Genomic DNA, 17836 nt, shown 5'->3' on the forward strand with positions numbered 1-17836 from the left:
AAAGACAACAACGAGAACTTGCGCGTAATTTTCTTTTACTTTAAGAAACAGTTTGGTTGATTTTAATATATAGCCTTGACCTTCTCGGGAAAAAAAAAATCAACAGGAGGGGCGATGATCGAAAACACATAAAATGACTATTTCGAAATTCAAAACGTTTCCTATACTTTTCCTATCATGTATTCCATGGCTAATCTTTTATTACCGCGTTTTCAAGATCCGTAAGACATGTCGTCTAAAATCCTGTATTTTTCTGCCATGTGATTTCCCTGCACTGTGTTCGAATTAAATCCCATCCCAACGTGAAGCCTTGTTGCGACAAAATTCGGATTGTTGTGGCATGGAGCAAAGCGAATTGCTGTGCCGCTGTACAAGGGAACGGTCGTCTGCTGCAACTTCCAAAGCAAACCTTTTCAGAGTTCGGGCTTTTCGAAAGGAAAAAAACAACAGATTTTCGTGAACATGAGTGGTGAACTGGTGATAGTCAAAAAAAAATACAGGAGTGGTGATTTTACTTTTTTTTTTGATAAAAATAGTCAAAAAAGTGAACCTGTCGTGACTCGTGAGTCCTGACCGCTGGACTGCTGGCGCCTGGCAACAGTGAAGACTGAAGAACCTCCAAGTTTCACAACACACGGCACCCACTGGGAATCTCCTCCCGTAAGAGCTCTGCGCTTCTTCTTCCCCAAAACCCCAAGAAGAGCTCCCGTGCGATCGTGCTTTCCTCTCGGTGCGGTGAGATGGCCGTGGAGCGCGACGACGACGACAAGTCCCAGTCCGTGGCTTCGGTTACCAGGAAGAGGAAGAAGAAGAAGACGACGACGAAGAAGAAGGGGCTTGCCGAGGTCCGGACGGCGTACCGCGGCGTGCGGCGACGGGGCGGCAAGTACAGGGCGCAGATCTGGGACGGCAAGTGCCAAACCACGGCGTGGCTCGGAAGCTTCGACACCGCCGAGGAGGCCGCCAGGGCCTACGACGCGGCGGCCATCGCGCTGCACGGCGCCGCGGCGGCTGCGGCCATGACCAACTTCAAGAGTCCCGCGGCAGCGGCAGCGGCGCCGGCTGCTCCTCTTGCCGATGCCGACATCGACGCGCACGTGCACGGGATCGGCCCGAAGAAGGAGGCGCCGGTGCCAGTGATGGACTCGAAGAGCGTCCAGGGCGGGAGGGAGGCGGCGGCGGCGCCGAGGCCGGCTAAGTCGACCCCTCGCTCTGGGTTCCGCGGCGTGTACCAGAGTTCCAGTGGGAGCAAGTAGAATGCGCGGATATGGGACCCGGTTCTGCGAGCCGAGCGATGGCTCGGCACCTTCGACGCAGCCTTGGAGGCCGCCGGAGCCTACGACGAGGCGGCCGTCGGGCTCTACGGCGCGAGGGCTATCACCAACTTTGAGCAACCACCGCCCACGGCCGCTGCCAATGGCGGCGCGGAAGAGCCGTCGCCCATGCACCTGCTCAACGACTTCCCGGAGCTGACGGCGCCAGACTTCTTGGAAAGCCTCATCCCAGGCCCGCAGGACCACGATCTCTTGACCGACTTGCCGCCGGAGGAGTGGCAGCAGCAGGTCCACGAGCTCCTCCATGGCATGGATATGGTGGCTTAAGTAACAGGTGTGGGAGCAAAAAACTGCCTTTTTTTGTGTTGTCTGCCGTACAATTGGGGAAGTAACAGGTCTGGGAGCAAAAAACTCTGCCTTCTTTTGTGTTGTCTGCCGTACAATTGGGGAAGATGAGTTGCAGCCAATTTTGTTGGGGCCGAGAATTGCACAGGTGATCAAAATCGTCTTATGTTTTTTGTGATTACAAGGAAGCATTAATGTTACATGAGTAAAATGACCACGTCAGCAAGGGTGTTTTTGCAAAAAAATTGTACACCTTGACACCTGACATGTGGCCCAAATAACCACGTCGGCAAGGGGCACACGCCGGAACCACAATAGAACCGGTGTTGAATCACTTATGAAACTATTAGAACTAAAACGTGCAGTTTCAAAGAAGTAGGACTAACTTGGGACCTTTACCAAATAATTAGGACCTCTGATGTATTTTACTCATACTACATTCAGTTCTAATGTTAGCCATAAGAGATGTTGTGTTTCCACATAGTCAATGATTGCACATCCATATATGCAAGAAAAGGTTCGGACAAAACCATGCTTGCCTATTATCTGTGATCTGATTCTCATAGTGGACGAGTATGACGTATCTCCCGATTATGCTTTGTTATTATCAATTCTATATAAGAGAATTGACTGCGCTGTTTTTTTTTAACTCCTATACTATGCTTGCTCTTATCTGTTTCCGGTCCGACACCTATCCCTTACCGTACCATATCTGTTTCCGACAAATTCCGGTATATTCCATAGCCGTTTCCACATCCGAACCCGAACCCGAATAGTTTCCGAATCCGATAAAAAAATGTGGAATAGGATACCGTAGAAGTATTATCCGTCAAAATCCGATCCGGTTTCATTCCTAGATTTCTTGCGTCCGGCTAGCATCTTAGATTTAATTTGCTCTTTGTGTCGTTCGTGAGATTAGCCAGATTTTCTTGTTTAGTATTTTTCAACCTGGGCTACCCCATTTTCCATTGCCATTCAACGGAAACACCAAGTTTTGTCATTACAGAGCAAGAGCAGAGGGAAAGTGGGGGGAAAAAGAGGACCTAAACCAGCTGGAAACTCGCTTACTGCCGTGAGACAAAAACCTGCCGCGCTAAAGCTAACAAAAGGAAAAACAACCATCCCAGCGTCACAAAAGAGGCAAAACTGTCCAGAATTTAACTTCGTTACAGACCTAAACAGAGGCCAGAACACAGACGGACTAGTAGCAGCTTCCTTGAGCGAGCTGACCCATCAATGAGCCTAGCAGTGTCACCGTCGCTCGCAGCAATCCACACGCCCCATCCTTCATTTGGTGACACCGTAGTTCGTTTTGTAACCCTGCCCAGTACTGTAACAGTGCACACAAAGAGAAGATCACATATTCATGGTGTTGTAGATTCTTTTTCTCAAAACACACCTCATTCCGAGTTTTCCATATAGCTCAAGAAACAGCGGCCAAAACTTTAGTAAAACAAAGGTCGTTAAAATGCAAAAGACGCCCAGACCAAATGAAGAATTGTCAGTGGTTTCTAGGAATCTCCTCACGGCCCAGGTAATGGAAACACAATCCCAAACCACTTTGACCACAGCATAGTCAAAAAACTGATGCAAAATGGGCTCATCTTTGTGACAGAAAAAACATTTTGGACTCCCAAACCAGTTTTATGCTTCATAACATCTTTGGTAAGAATTGCACCCAAACCAAACAAAAATTTTAATCTTCCGGAGGAGCTTTGCTTTCCAGATAACAAGAGACCAAATTGATTTGAAACCTTTTTGATTGTTTAGATGGCTGATCTAGTAAGCTTGAACGTGCCATGGCTTCCCAATGGTTGATCTGGAGCTTGGTCAGAGAATTATAAGGCCTAATGAAGAGAACAATTTTCAGCAGGAGGGTTGATGACGGAGAACTAGATAATAAGGAGTATTTTGAAACTCAAAACGTTTCCTATACTTCTCCTATCCAGTAGTATTCCAAATGGCTAAAATCTTTTTTATTTCTGTACTTTTACACAGGATCTTTGAGACATGTCATTTCAATTTCTGTGTTTTCCTGTCTCTCTGTTTTTCTAGGCTGCGTTCCAAAGGGGTCCTCTGCTGCAACTTCCAAAGCAAACCTTTTCAGAGATCGGGCTTTTCGAGAGAAAATGTTTTTCTGTTTCGTGAACAGGAGCATAGAGAGTAAAAAAAAAAAAAGATGTTCCTGCTGACCGCTGGACTGCTGGCTACACCTAGGGAAGAGCCTCCATGTCCCAGAACACACGGCAGCACTAGGCTAGGCGGTGTCCTCTTCCTCCCCCTCATCCTCCTCCCAAAACCCCAAGAAGAAGCCACCGTACGTGCTTCCTCTCGGCGCGGTGAGATGGCGGTGGAGCACGACGACGAAGACGACGACGGCCGCGAGTCCCAGTCCGTGCCTTCGGTTCCCAGCAAGAAGAAGAAGAAGACGGCGAAGAAGGATCCTGCCGATGCCCGGACGGAGTTCCGCGGTGTGCGGCGGCAGGGCGGCAGGTACAGGGCGCAGATCTGGGACCCCAAGGGCCAAACCATGATGTCGCTCGGATGCTTCGGCGCCGCCGAGGACGCCGCCAGGGCCTACGATGCGGCGGCCATCGCACTGCACGGCGCGGCGGCCAAAATCAACTTCAAGGGTCCCGCGGCGGTGGCGGCGGCTCCTCTTGCCGATGACGACATCGACGCGCACGGGCACGAGATCGCCCCGAAGAAGAAGAAGAAGGAGGAGGAGGAGGAGGCGGCGGTGATGAATTCGAAGCGCGTTCAGCACAGGAGGGAGGAGGCGGCGACAGATGCTCCCCTTGCCGATGAGGACACCGACGCGCACGTGCACGAGATCGGCCTGAAGAAGAAGAAGATCAAGGCGCCGGTGGCGGTGATGAGCTCGAAGAGCGGCGTTCAGGGCGGGGGGAAGGCGGCGGCGCGGGCTAGGCCGATCTCTCGCTCCGGGTTCCGCGGCGTGTACCAGAATTTCAGTGGGAGCAGGTACAATGCGCGGATATGGGATCCGGTCCAGCGAGCTGGGCGATGGCTCGGGACCTTCGAGGCGGCTGAGGAGGCCGCCGAAGCCTACGACGCGGCGGCCGTCAGTCTCTACGGCGCGAGGGCGATCACCAACTTCGAGCAACCACCCCCCAAGGCCGCGGCCAATGACGGCGCGGAGATGTCTCCGCCCATGGAACTCCTCAACGACTTCCCGGAGCTGACCGCGCCAGTCTTCTCGGAAAGCCTCATCCCAGGCCCGCAGGTCGACGACCTCTTGACTTACTTGCCGCCGGCGGAGTGGCAGCGGCAGGTCCACGAGCTCCTCCATGACATGGGCTTCACCGACTATGTGGTGGCTTAATTAACAGGTGTGGGGGAAATACTCTGCCTTTTTTTGTGCTTGTCTGCCGTAAAATGGGGGGAAGAGAAGGGAATTGCGGCCAATTTTGATTGGGCTGAGAATTGCACTGGTGATAAAAAATCGTCTTATGTTTTTGGTGGTTACAAGGAACCATGAATATTGCATTCAGCTGTAATGTTAGCTTTAGGGGATGCTATGTTTCCACATAGTCAGTGATTGCACATCCATATATGCAAGAAAAAGTTCAGACAAAACTATGCTTGCTATTATCTTTGATCCTAGTTTCACAGCGCTAGCGGATGATGTATCTCTGTGACCTGATTCTGCTTTGTTATTATCAAGTCTATATAGGAGAATTGACTATGCTGTTTTTTAACTACTATTATGCTTGCTATTATCAATGGTCATAGTTTGATAGTGAATGTATGTCTATGACCTGATTATGCTTTGTTATTATCAAGTCTAGGTAAGGGAGTATTGACTAAGCATTTTCCATCACTGAGTATAGCAGTTTAATCAATTATAATATACGAACAAATCGAGCGTCGTGTTAATGCAATTGGATGCCAAATATCCAACTTGGTATTTAGGTCCTAGTACAGCTGTAATGTTTAATTAGTTTACCATTACAAGGTCTTAGGTTTCTGCTGATGAATTCAGCAGGAAATTCTGATTCCTCAGGCTAGCAGGGACGCCATCATGGCCAACATCTTGCACGAACATGCCTAATTTTGGCGCGCCGTGGGTGCTGAGTTGGTCTAGATGAAGAGAAATTAATTGGTGAAACAACATTAGTAATTTCAGATTGAAACTACCTTCTAGGTTTCTAGGGTGCCCACCCTGTATGGAGTCATAACCTTGACATCTAGTCATGTTTTTGTTAATGGTCGGTAATTTTGGTTAACACACGGTAACAGTGTTTACCGTCCCCCACGTTAAATAGGTCCACTATGCAAATTATTTAAGGCTCATTTGTATTTTTTATATTCTCTTGAGACTTCACGGTAATTCCGTGGTTACCGAGGGGTTACCGGAATTTCAAAATATTTTGGATTTTTAATTCAAAATTTAATTTGAAATTCCGCCTGATCACCATCCAGTATTTTTCGGTAACCGTGGTAACCAAGAATTCTGGCCCTCGATAAAAAATGTTCAGTCGGCAGCCAAAACCTTGCTCTGGTATAGTTATCTCAGGACTTGATGGTTTTCCTTTTATGATTGATCTGGCTTTATTATGGCCTGATGTGTGCTCCAGATATAGGAAATTAGAAACTGTTTTACCCAAATTCTTCTAGGTAAACATTTACCCATTAGCTTTATATTTATGAACTTAAAACTGAACATTTGTTTCAAAAAATAATTTCGTGATATCAGAATTTTCCATTTTTTGGTAGATATTTGAAATAGAATTTTCCAATTAGTGGTAAATAGAATTTCGTGATATCAGAACCGCCGAGGAGGCTGCCGGGGCGTACCATGAGGCCGCCGTCAGGCTGTAACTGCGCTAGCACTGTCACAAACTTCGAGCAACAACGACCCACGGCCGCTGCCAATGGCGCCATGGCGGCATAGAGTCGTCGTCCATGGACCTCCTCAACGACGTCCTGGAGCTGTCGCCGCCTTACTTCCTCTCGGATTGCTTCATTATCCCAGGCGGCGTCCAGGTCGATGATTTCTGGGATAACTTGCCGTCAGAGGAGGGGCAGCAGGCGGACGGGCTCCTCGATGACATGGACTCATCTGGGACAGTCCCAGTGAGACTGTTGTGGCCACTGCAATGGTTGTAGGAGAGGTCGAGCATTGGGTCTCTTTTTTGTTCCCTTTGTTTGTACTCGTCCTTCTTGGGTTTTCTTCTTAATGAAATGACACGTCGGCTCCGCGTGTTCGAGAAAAAAAAAAGAAAAACAGCTCTAAGGCGCACAATGACTTCCTGAATTTACAAAAGGTTAAGGTATTTCTGCAAGCGGGCAACCCATGAATTTTAGTCTTGAACCCTTAATCATGCAAGTTGATGCGCCAATTAGAGGGGGAAGAACATGAAGGTGTTCGTTACTAAGAATTACGGAATACTAAGAACGGAATGGTGGCTGCATGGTGATCATGGAGTTAGTACCCAACATGCATACAAAACCTGGTGATTTATAGGATTAACTTTGGGGCGTCTTTGGTGTAACAATCTTTTGATATGTTCAGTATTCCTCCTGTACAGGATACTACTGGTTTGGAGCTATACTTGGCAGAACTCGAACAAAATGATGTAGCCAAAATCCTGCCACAATTGTCATTTTTCTGTGGTCACCAACTGGAACAAATATGTGCAAGCCGGAGATAACTTCAGTCAGTGGGTCGCGTATCATCTTCTGGCCTCATTGAAACAAAAACGAAAATTTTGCTCACGTTCTTGGACTGGTCTGTACACATCTGTTGGTTCTTTTGGCCTGGTGATTGGCAAGTTGAAAATAATGACCTGCTTTCTTGTCTCGGACTCTAAAACTTCCAGGTAGCCTAGCCAGCTCGTGCCCAAATGAAGATCTTCACAGAACCTGGAGATCATTCACAATTCACAGCACCTCCTTTTCCAGTTTCAGCACAGCCATAAATGCCTCTTGAGGAACTTCCACCCTTCCGATTGATTTCATTCTTTTCTTTCCTTCCGCCTGTTAGCCAATGTTGAAGAACATATTATCTTATCTATACAGGAATGGTCGCTCATAAAATTTGGGAAATTAACTTCTATTGAGCGCAAACAATAAATTTGCCAGATCTAAGTTTTGACAGACTAAGACAGCCGCTAACAAAAAAAAACCTGTTTTTTCAGCAACTTCTTTTTCCTTGATATATCACCTCCTGCAAGTGAACGAAAATAGCGGTGTGATTAATCTTGCAAAGTTGTTTGGAGAAAATGTAGCAATCTTTTATTTTAAAAATACATCATTGTAACTGTTGGTACAAGCTAGTATTAGACAAGTGCACATGGGATTAAAAAACACGAGACAAGAAAAACAGAATTTGATTGGCTTTACGATACTCTCTGATGCACGTTTTAGACTTTTAGTATCTCTTTACCGTAGCATTTCGACAAGACATCCTTCCTGATGGCTGATAGGGCTTCACTTGCGATGACCTTTGCACCTATACATGCCTGTCAAGGTGCAAATCAGCATCTTATTGCTATTAAAAAGGAGTACCAGTTGAGTTGTTCTGATTCTTCATAAACAAATAGCTATGGCTGCTCGCACTGACCTATGCACCTATACATGCCTGTCAAGGTGCAAATCAGCATCTTATTGCTATTAAAAAGGAGTACCAGTTGAGTTGTTATGATTCTTCATAAACAAATAGCTATGGCTGCTCCTATTTTCCACCAAATTGTTAAACACTTTTCTGGTTAAGAGAACTGACCTAGGTCCTCCTAAGACCTAAGCCAAGGTAGAGATGGTGCCAACTGCTACTTCACAGTTTGTGGTTAAAATGCAAGATCAAACCGATAACTAAAAAATTAACTGCTGCTATTTCTTGATATAGGTTGCCAAAACTAGGTTGAATTGAAACATCTTAGGTACCCCTGACCACAACTTATAATCTCCAATTGTTGATTTCCCCAGCTTTGCCATGCAGATATATTACAAAGAAATGCAAGAATAAGATAGATAGATAAATCTCACTTGAATAGGTATCTTAAACATTTGCCGAGGGATAAGTTCTTTGAGCTTTTCAGTAAGCGCTCTCCCAACAGAGTATGCCTAGAAAAATACTCCACGAATCAGATTAGCTCGAGAAAATATTGCATAACAGCCAAATTAAGTACACAAGAGAAACCATTGGAATGAACTACAGCTAACTGCACAAGCACAGAGTGAACTGTAAATACGCATATTTAGGTATTAGGATTTGAGTTAAACACGATGTATAACTATTGTCCCACGGAATTAGTGATTAGTATAGAGTATACATTCACATGACAGTACAAAAGGAACACAAATAAAAGGATTAATCCTAAACTAACACAATTACATCCTTAACAGTAGTGTGGTTTCATACTGATGCATGTGTATCTCCAAGTTCTTACTATCCTTTCGCAGTTTGTCATAAGTATATTCATACCAATGGTGTTTCTGATTTCTGGACAACATAAAATACCTATCTGGTTTTAGAGCTATATATTTCAACAATGTGATTGTGCATAGGTCCAAGGGCATCACTTTGAAATATTCATGGAAGTAACACAGTCATATGAGTACAGTTGTACTAGCTAGTAAGCAAGTGACTTTACAAGGTAAAGCACCTTATCTCTGTGTACAATTGTTGACAATGCTTCCACAGGTTCACCATTGATTTGTATGTCCAGCTTTACTAGGTCACTTACCCTGTACCTGTAATTAGGCAAAGAATATTTCAGCTGATTTTGCACAGGGAACTAGTGAGCACTTGAGCATGAACAGATGGATAAAGTGTAGATCAATATAGGAGTAACCACGGTTAAGTAGAAACTTCTTTTATGACCTGCAGTACAGCTAAAAATAATGATATCAGTACAAGCCTTCCTAACTGCTAGTATATACATCGTTTATCAAGAAATGTCTAATGTTGAACTCCTTATCTTAATTGTCAGTACTAGAGATTTCTATTCACACGAGCAACTGCTGCATCATGATCACGATTCATGATGTACTAAACTAGAGGTTTCTATTCATATGAGAAACCGGTACATCATGAATCGTGATCCAGTGCCCTGGACTAAAAGCTAGCGTAGTACTCCCTCCTTTTCTCAATACATAGAAGGTAATATCTGCTTTTTATGACATAAAATTAATATCACTAAATTAATCTCTCATATAAAGCACATATTAATGAAGTAATTATTGGTCAAAGCATTGTCTTAACAAAACCTAATGTGCCATGTATTGAGAAAAGGAGGGAGTATGTTACAAAGTAACCTTGTGCTGTTATAAGAATGTTACAAAGTAACCTTGTGTTGTTATAAGAATGTTACAAAATAACCTTGTGTTGTTATAGGGAAATAGGAGAGAGATTTTGTGGGGTGGGGGGGTGGAGGAGAGGTTTCCATACGTACCCAACAACTGCATATTCCATGCTAGCATATCCTTTGCTTCGAGATTTCAGTTGATCAAAGAAATCACCAACCATCTGCATAATGGTTAGAAATAAAAATTGTTAGAAAATTCACCAAGTAACTGGGTCGATTTCTTAAATAGAAAAACCAAGCAAGTCTGCCTTAAGTACAGTGCATGTATATTCACCAGAGTAGACTAGGCTTATTGGTATGCTAGCATTGGTGAACACAGTGAGTCAAGGAATATACTTCCGAAGAATCTTTCGCAAAGTCAAACACAAAGGAACAGCGTTAAAGAAGCAGCAACAATTACTTGGAGAGGTGCATAAATGCAAAATCGGGTTGGCAGGTTGGATTACTATATGGTAAAATAATTTTTAGAAATAAAGGTAAAAGTGAAAATAAAATGCATCAAGTGCAGAATCGGGTTGAGAAGGAAAATGCAGAATAGATAAAGGTGAATGTGATGCTCACAATATGATTATTGAGAAGTATCAGGATATTCCAATTGACCTAAACGGCATTAACGGCATTTATAAAATAATTATATCATCTCTACTGAAACTCTTCTTTGAATAGTGTTTTTGTGTATTTTGCCGATACATCGAGGTATGCATCTGATTACTACTCATAGTTTTTTATTTCATTCTCTTCAGCAAATATTTACAATTGACAAGTTATAATGAGTCAAAAAATTATATGTTTTTGGTCAAAAGAATGGTTTCATACCTCTGCAAGTGGTAGCATATAAATAAGCTTGGCCCTGTTTTCTGTAATGTAGTTCATTTCCTTGAATTCACCTCTTCTCTCTTGACCCAGCTCCATTATTGGGCCAATATAATCCTTCGGTGTAAGTAATTCGATCTGAAACAGAAAAGAGCAGACACCAAATAGGAGAATCAAACATGCATAGAATACAATATTTCCAAAGTTCAGCAAAAAATAATACATGAATGGAAATGGGTGGTGGAAGACTTTATATAACAACCACCTTTACATAAGGTTCTTCAATGGACCTCCGTTTCCCAGCTTCTGGAAGCAAGGATGGGTTTGAACATTCAACCTGCATGACATCTTTACATGAGCATGTTTGTACATTAACACTCCAATGCCAAATAAATAAAGCGGGCATGTATACGAGTCAAAAGGTGGATCAATAGATGTTTGGTTTTCTTTACTAAAAGGATGTCAAATTTAGCAACCATGGCCAAGTTTTTATGCGCTGCAATGGCTTAGCACATGTAGCATTTAAGAACCCTTCAGCAGTAAGCAAGAAAAGGATAGAAACATCGAAAGTGGCTGGAAATGGTTTCCTGTGATCGCCAACAGGTAATAATCTAAACAGTAAATAATAGAGTTAACTTCCATATAAAAAGTAAGCACTAGATGGATCCCAAATAAAGGTCATTATCATAGAACTTACGGTTTCATTATTGGCACAGTTGACACGGTAAACCACACTGGGTGCAGTAATTATTAAGTTCAAATTGTACTCTCTCTCAAGCCTTTCCTGAAAATAGAGAACATTATATTGTAGAAATTTCAGGTCACCATGGCTGTAATGTGTACTGCATTGGCAAGAACCAAGTAGATTGTAAGAACCTGGACAATTTCCATATGAAGAAGACCAAGGAACCCACATCTGAAGCCAAACCCCATAGCACTTGAAGATTCTGGTTCAAACTGCACCAATAACCAAGGTATGTCCTTATGAAAACAAAGCTAAGGAATGTGATACAAAATGCTAATGGGTGATCAACAATCAATATCACAGATTACAGGAGCCCAAGAGAATAATTGCATTGCAACTTGTTATGTTTTTTCTACAATCCCTTTCTTCACTCCGTGCTTAAGTTAATGCTGTAAAGATGAGATTAGAAATCTAACACATCTTACCAAGTAGAAATGGAACATTGATCAGCTGTTTGTAAATGAATACACTGCCTTGATTAATTATCATTGTTAAGTCTTTCTCTTTTACAGAATCCAGGTTCCAGTTACAGCATTGACATTCAGCTGACTGTTGAATGTATAAACACAACCTATGTTTTCAATTGATCACATCAATACAGTGATCTTGTGCGCCATTAAACTTTTGAATAATGTATAAAGTATAAACATAATAATCCTTGTTTATTTAGTTGTCATAAATTTCAGAATAACTTCTACAGCTTTCTGTAGGGCAAAAAAATTGCAAGCTTGTGCTATTATAAACACATAGAGAATAATCATGGTGCACTTTCATGATGCAGCTGGTATGGATTATATTAGATCATTTTTCTCTTTGAAGGTTCCTACGGACGCACTGCAATATCAGTATATGGGTCAAGAAAAGAACGCATCATGCTCTTCTGATGGTCTTGCATGGATAGGCATGATATGAATCCCACCTTTAGTGCAGCATCATTCAGCTGAAGTTTTCCCAATGCCTCCCGCAACTCCTCAAACCTGTTCGCCAATTGCAATGTTCAATACAAGAAGAACTATGCTACTGCAGAGAACAATAAAATTCGTTTCAAGGAAAAAGTACAGTACTGATCTGCCTCCAAAGGAAACAGGCCGCAGAAAACCATTGGTGTAGCTTCTGAATATCCTGGCAAGGCACATTCTGCTCCTTTTGAATAATGAGTAATTGTATCACCAACCCTAGCATCAGCTACTGATCTTATGGAAGCAGAGAGATATCCAACCTGTGAAGGAGTAGTCAAGACATAATTTTTTTTTGGTTCGACATAGTTATTACAGTACAGCTAGAATTAGGGCCTCTTCGGAATGCAGGATCCTAAAATTGCATGAATTCGAAAAACTTAGGATTGGGATATCTTGGTGTACTGAATCTTGCAGGAAACAACACAGGATTTTGCAAAACTCGCTCTTTGGATGCTCCACAGGAATTCGGAGGGAGGGAGGGAGGGAGGGGAGTACATGCAAGACACAAAAGGAAATTTCCAAGAAGTCTAACCTCTTACTATAATTCGTAAAGGATATTTTTCATGAAGTTTAACCTCCTGCTTGGAATCCTATGAAATTAGGGTGTAGAAAAGCAATCAGTAGGAATTTTCATGGCCTAATTCCTATGATCCGCAGGGCCTTACAGGAAAAATTCCGATCGACGGAGATCCTACAAAATTCCTATGAAAAACCCATCGATACAAAGGGGACCTTAATGCGGAAGATTTGGAAGTTGTTGCACGCGCCTTAATTGGTGGCATCTTCATCATTCTCACCCAAGTCCCAGTGGAACAGAAACTCAGATGAGGTACAGTCTAGAACGTGTGAAACACCGTTTAGAGACTCTTGGATTGAAAGATTTTTTATAGAAAATTCAGAAGGAAAATTCCTATGGAAGTACTTCAATCCAGGGGGGGGGCGGGGGGGGGCGGGGGGCTTAATGCTGTATAGATGGCATATTCAGCCAGCTAGACCAATAGTCTGGTATGATATATGGTAGAGGAGTTCTTCTTGTTCTTGTTCAGGAAAGCTTGGATCCATTTAGTAACTAAGTAAGGTGATACCAAGACAGACAAACAGCAAACTAGCAAACATAAACTACACCAACGTTACCTCGCCAGCATGCAGTTCATCAGCTTGCATCTGATTGGGAGATAGTACACCAATTTCATCAGCAAGGTATTCCTGTTTATTTGACAATATACTCAGTATAACATTCTACATACTGCAGTCCTGCACAAGGTTCTGCGGAAATAATTATATAATGATATAATAACTGAGAAATGTCTCATGGAAGTGGCAACAAACTAATAGCGCCTTTTGTGGTACAATAGGATGGAAACGTTGGATGTTACTTTTACATATATGGTTATTGTACAGTGCAATGGAGCTGTTTCCCAAAACTACTGTAATCATAGATAAACAACACAGCAGTGCGGTAAAGATATCAAGTTTGCTTTAGTTACCTTTTTGTTGGCCATAAAACATATCTTGTCCCCTTTCTTTATACTGCCATCAATAACTCGAAAATACACTATAACGCCTCTGTACGGATCATAATAGCTGAAATGACATAGGCAAATTTGAAACAAAGTTCAGCTAGATGCAGAAATTTATGTAGATCAGTTATTGTTGTCCGTCTGTGCAATTTTAGCACTCGGATAATTCATTGAGAAAATTCTAAGTGGACCAAGTCATTAAAAGAGCACCTGTCAAATATAAGAGCCCTGAGAGGATTTTTTAAAGTATCCTGTGGTGGGGGGACCTTGGTCACGATGGCATCTAGTATCTCAGTGATGCCTATACCCTCCTACAAACACATGAAGACAACAATAAACAGATTGCAGAACCTAACAAATTGTATCTGTTTGCAAAAGGAGAATTATGTGTTTCCATGCAACTCTGCATAAGTAACTCTGAACAAAAGGAACAGTAAGGCAATGAAAACCAACCTTTGCTGAACACCTAATTGCATTACTGCAATCCAACCCAATTATCTGAGAATAGAAAAGCCAAGGATGAGTTTGACTAGTAAGAACCAATGGGCGTAACATAGAATTGAAACGAAAGAAATGTTTTCGGCAGGATACTATTAGAAAACAATTCTAAGAATATACCTCTTCAATCTCTTGTGCGATACGGTCAGGTTCAGCACCAGGAAGATCAATTTTGTTTAGAACCTAAACTAGAATACAAAGTCATCAGTCAAAAATGAGAAACTATCTCAAAGGCTCAGCCAAAACATAAATATATATATGGATTGCTTAACAGCTAAACTTAAATTAAAATCCTTATTGCAAAGAAAATGACAATAAAACTGACCGGTATGATTTCAAGGTTGCTTTCCAACGCGAGATAAACATTTGCTAAAGTCTGAGCTTCAACGCCCTGCATTATCACATCAGATATCCTTTACTATCTTGGAAAAGATGTACCGGAAGTTGGTGAGAACATTTAGCTAGCTCTCTGGAGCACTGGAGGGCAGATGGTAAATGTCTTCAAATACATAGTTATGAACTTACAGGAAGGAAATATATATTGCACCTGAGAAGCATCAACAACCAGCAGTGCGCCCTCACAAGCAGCAAGAGAACGGGAGACCTAGCAATCAGTCAAACACTTCACAAGATGTTTCAATCAACTCCATATCTTAAATGCATGCCAGAATTTATCTGAGACACACTAAAAGACCTTATAAAATTCAGTGGAGATAGATTTTCATGTAATCCTAATATAGTAATATGTCAGTCTTTATTTTGAGAAACTTATCTTTGCTGCCTGGCATCAGCATAATATTATATACCTCGTATGAGAAATCGACATGACCAGGTGTATCAATTAAATTCAGGCAGTAAGGCTCATTGTTCATGACGTAACGCATCCGAGCTGCCTAAAATAAACATGATTAGAACGATGGCACAAAACCAAGAGCATTCACATCAAAATCATCAAGTGGTACAATGAAACTTCGTTCCAGATAAGAGTCAAATGCTAGCAAACTGACGGCGTACCCTAACGAAATCACAACAACATTCATGTGGCAAGCAGCTAAATCAAGTATCCGGCCTCCATTCTCTCTATTTGGCTAAATTATGAGAAGATATAGCATGATTTCACATAATTCAACCAGCTACTAGCCTACTGCAGCATCGTCTCACATACCTGCAACTTGATGGTGATCCCCCTCTCCCTCTCCAGGTCCATGTTGTCCAGGAACTGCTGTTTCATTTCCCTCTTCTGCACTGTCCCGGTCATCTCGAGCAGCTTATCCGCCAGTGTCGACTTGCCATGGTCGATATGCGCGATGATGCAGAAGTTCCTGATGTTGGTAATGGGGACCTACCAGAACAAACCACATTGTTAAATTTCAGGGCGCGCCAAATCTCCAGGCAAATAGCACGCCGCAAAAAACTGGAGTACTAACGAACACAAAGCTCAAGGAAGCTCAAGGTGTTGCGCTGCGCGACGGAGGCGGAAGAACTCACCTTCTGGAGGCGGTCCTGGCCGGCGTCGGTGGAGGAGGCGGGCGCGGAGGCGGCGAGGCAGAGGACGCGGCCGCGGGGAGTGGCGGAGATACCGCGCGGGCGGGAGAAGGGCGCGGCAGGTCGGCGGCGCCCTGACGAGAGCGGCGACGGTACCGGCGCGAGGACCGCGAAGCGGTAGACGGCGGCGGCGGTTGTGGCCGCCATGGGAGGAAGCAAGGCAAGGTGGTGAAGCGCTCGAGCTTCTGGGCCGCAAGGCGCCTTGCCGCCGTCTGTCTATCCACAGACGCCGTGGATGCTTGGTTGCCACTCGCCCGTAACCGTTGGCACCTTCGCATTATTTGTTCCGAGACAATAAACCCTCTTGACAATTCTTTCTGAGAAAAATATCCAAATGTGTCCAGGCCCCGCAGTTTTAATAGGGTGTGGACGTATCGCAAATCGTTTTTTTTATGTAAAAGGTTTAAATTTCAGTCAACGTATAAGAATAGTTGAATTAAGAACTACTGGGTGTCATCTCCACTCTTACCTCTCTCACGTATTGTCGTAAAAAAGCGGTCAATTTTTCGATAGCAAAACCGCCATGTAATTGAATTGACGGATACCTCAATTATTTCGGAAAGTCCTCGTACATTTAAAACTTGCCGCAAGTGTGATTATAAATATTCAATTCAGATGTGTATGGAGATACTACATAGAAATCAAATCATTGTAATCATAAACATAAACATTCAAATCAATTTGGTATTAAGTTTAGAACAAGTGTGAAAGGCGCTAGTGTTTGTTGAAACTTCAAAATATATAGTATTAACTAAAGAGAAGCGGTTCGACAAAGTATACATCAACAATATTTTCTTCACGACATGTTGCAAGGAAGGCAGGTCTTGAACACACAGAAAACAAATGGATAAATCGAATTACATCACATATGATTTTAATATAGTGGAACGACCTCAACACGGTGACTAGCAATGATAGAGATCTAATTAATGTCTGTTGTATTGCATGGTAGTCGTATTAAATCCGTTGTATGTGAAGGAATGTTCTCAGTAAACATGCATCTATCATATTTTTCTTCGTTATGTTTTTTTTATGGTAACACACCAATGCTCCCGGCCTGTATATTGTTACATCTGCACATTGCTAACATCAAAGTTACATATGTGCAACTATGGTTTTCAAAAATTACAATTTTCCAACAAACTTAGAGCCGAGAAGAAAAATAAAAGTTTGTCCTACATATTTTTATTTATTTTTGGTTTTTAAGCCTCCTAACCATCATTGGCATCAACGGAAAAAGAACGTAAACAAAAAGGTGGGGAATGGGATTGTAACAAAAAAAGGGTCTAGATTATTCTTGTTCGAAATTACATGGGTAAACAAAAAAAAGATTGACATAGAATCAATACTATATTATACCACACTGGTGAATGTGACACTAACTTTTAGCAGTTTACTCATATAAAGATAATTCCGTCACATTCGGATTGGACTATCCCTCGATTAGAAACACGGAGGATCCTGGATAAAACCAAAAGCTTACAATAGTCTTTCGAAATCAATGTCTCTTATATCTCCCATAAAAGATGTCCCTTCATGTGGTATGACAAAATTGTAGAACACCAACCTTACAAAAGATGGATTGACCTCATAGGGTTTGAAAAAAATGCATGAGCCAGCCACGTCAAAAATGGAAACCTAAAATCGTCTAACGCACCGCCATGGTTAGGTATACACACATTTACTAGACAAGCTGTGAAATTAGAAAAAATGCTTTCACGAATTTCAGCATCCTGATGGAACTGTTGATGGTGTGCTGAGCAACACTACGATGATCAGGAAGAAACAATAGAAATGTAAGGAGGAG

The 17836-nt window shown here is 42.7% G+C and overlaps 3 protein-coding genes across 5 annotated transcripts; 2 read left to right on the top strand and 1 right to left on the bottom strand.

Annotated features, from left to right (window-relative positions):
• The first annotated feature begins 740 nt into the window (after nt 1–740).
• On the top strand, nt 741–1601 carry LOC104583935 (ethylene-responsive transcription factor ABI4). Its single transcript, XM_010237970.1, has 2 exons — nt 741–1242; nt 1288–1601. The coding sequence occupies exons 1-2, from the start codon at nt 741–743 to the stop codon at nt 1599–1601; spliced, it is 816 nt and encodes a 271-aa protein (XP_010236272.1).
• Nucleotides 1602–3963: 2362 nt separating this feature from the next.
• Nucleotides 3964–4962, top strand: LOC104583936 (AP2-like ethylene-responsive transcription factor AIL1). Its single transcript, XM_024460710.1, has one exon. The coding sequence runs from the start codon at nt 3964–3966 to the stop codon at nt 4960–4962; it is 999 nt and encodes a 332-aa protein (XP_024316478.1).
• A 2119-nt stretch (nt 4963–7081) lies between these two features.
• On the bottom strand, nt 7082–16284 carry LOC100822659 (translation factor GUF1 homolog, chloroplastic). Of its 3 annotated transcripts, XM_003574704.4 has the most exons (22): nt 15973–16282; nt 15650–15826; nt 15291–15377; nt 15032–15088; nt 14810–14875; nt 14605–14667; nt 14440–14484; nt 14197–14297; nt 13954–14050; nt 13601–13672; nt 12572–12726; nt 12427–12484; nt 11639–11719; nt 11460–11546; nt 11028–11099; nt 10766–10900; nt 10037–10110; nt 9248–9335; nt 8628–8705; nt 8029–8104; nt 7769–7809; nt 7082–7619 (listed from the first exon to the last, which is right to left on the bottom strand). In XM_003574704.4, the coding sequence occupies exons 1-22, from the start codon at nt 16174–16176 to the stop codon at nt 7524–7526; spliced, it is 2010 nt and encodes a 669-aa protein (XP_003574752.1). In that variant the 5' UTR covers nt 16177–16282; the 3' UTR covers nt 7082–7523. The 3 variants fall into 3 exon arrangements, with proteins under 3 accessions (XP_003574752.1, XP_024317339.1, XP_024317340.1); XM_024461571.1 differs by lacking the exon at nt 15291–15377 and having other exon boundaries at nt 15973–16283; XM_024461572.1 differs by lacking the exons at nt 7082–7619; nt 7769–7809; nt 8029–8104 and adding an exon at nt 8154–8223 and having other exon boundaries at nt 15973–16284.
• Nucleotides 16285–17836: the final 1552 nt, after the last annotated feature.

This window comes from Brachypodium distachyon, chromosome 3 (genome assembly GCF_000005505.3).
Source record: "Brachypodium distachyon strain Bd21 chromosome 3, Brachypodium_distachyon_v3.0, whole genome shotgun sequence".
In the NCBI taxonomy this organism is placed as follows: Eukaryota; Viridiplantae; Streptophyta; class Magnoliopsida; order Poales; family Poaceae; genus Brachypodium; species Brachypodium distachyon.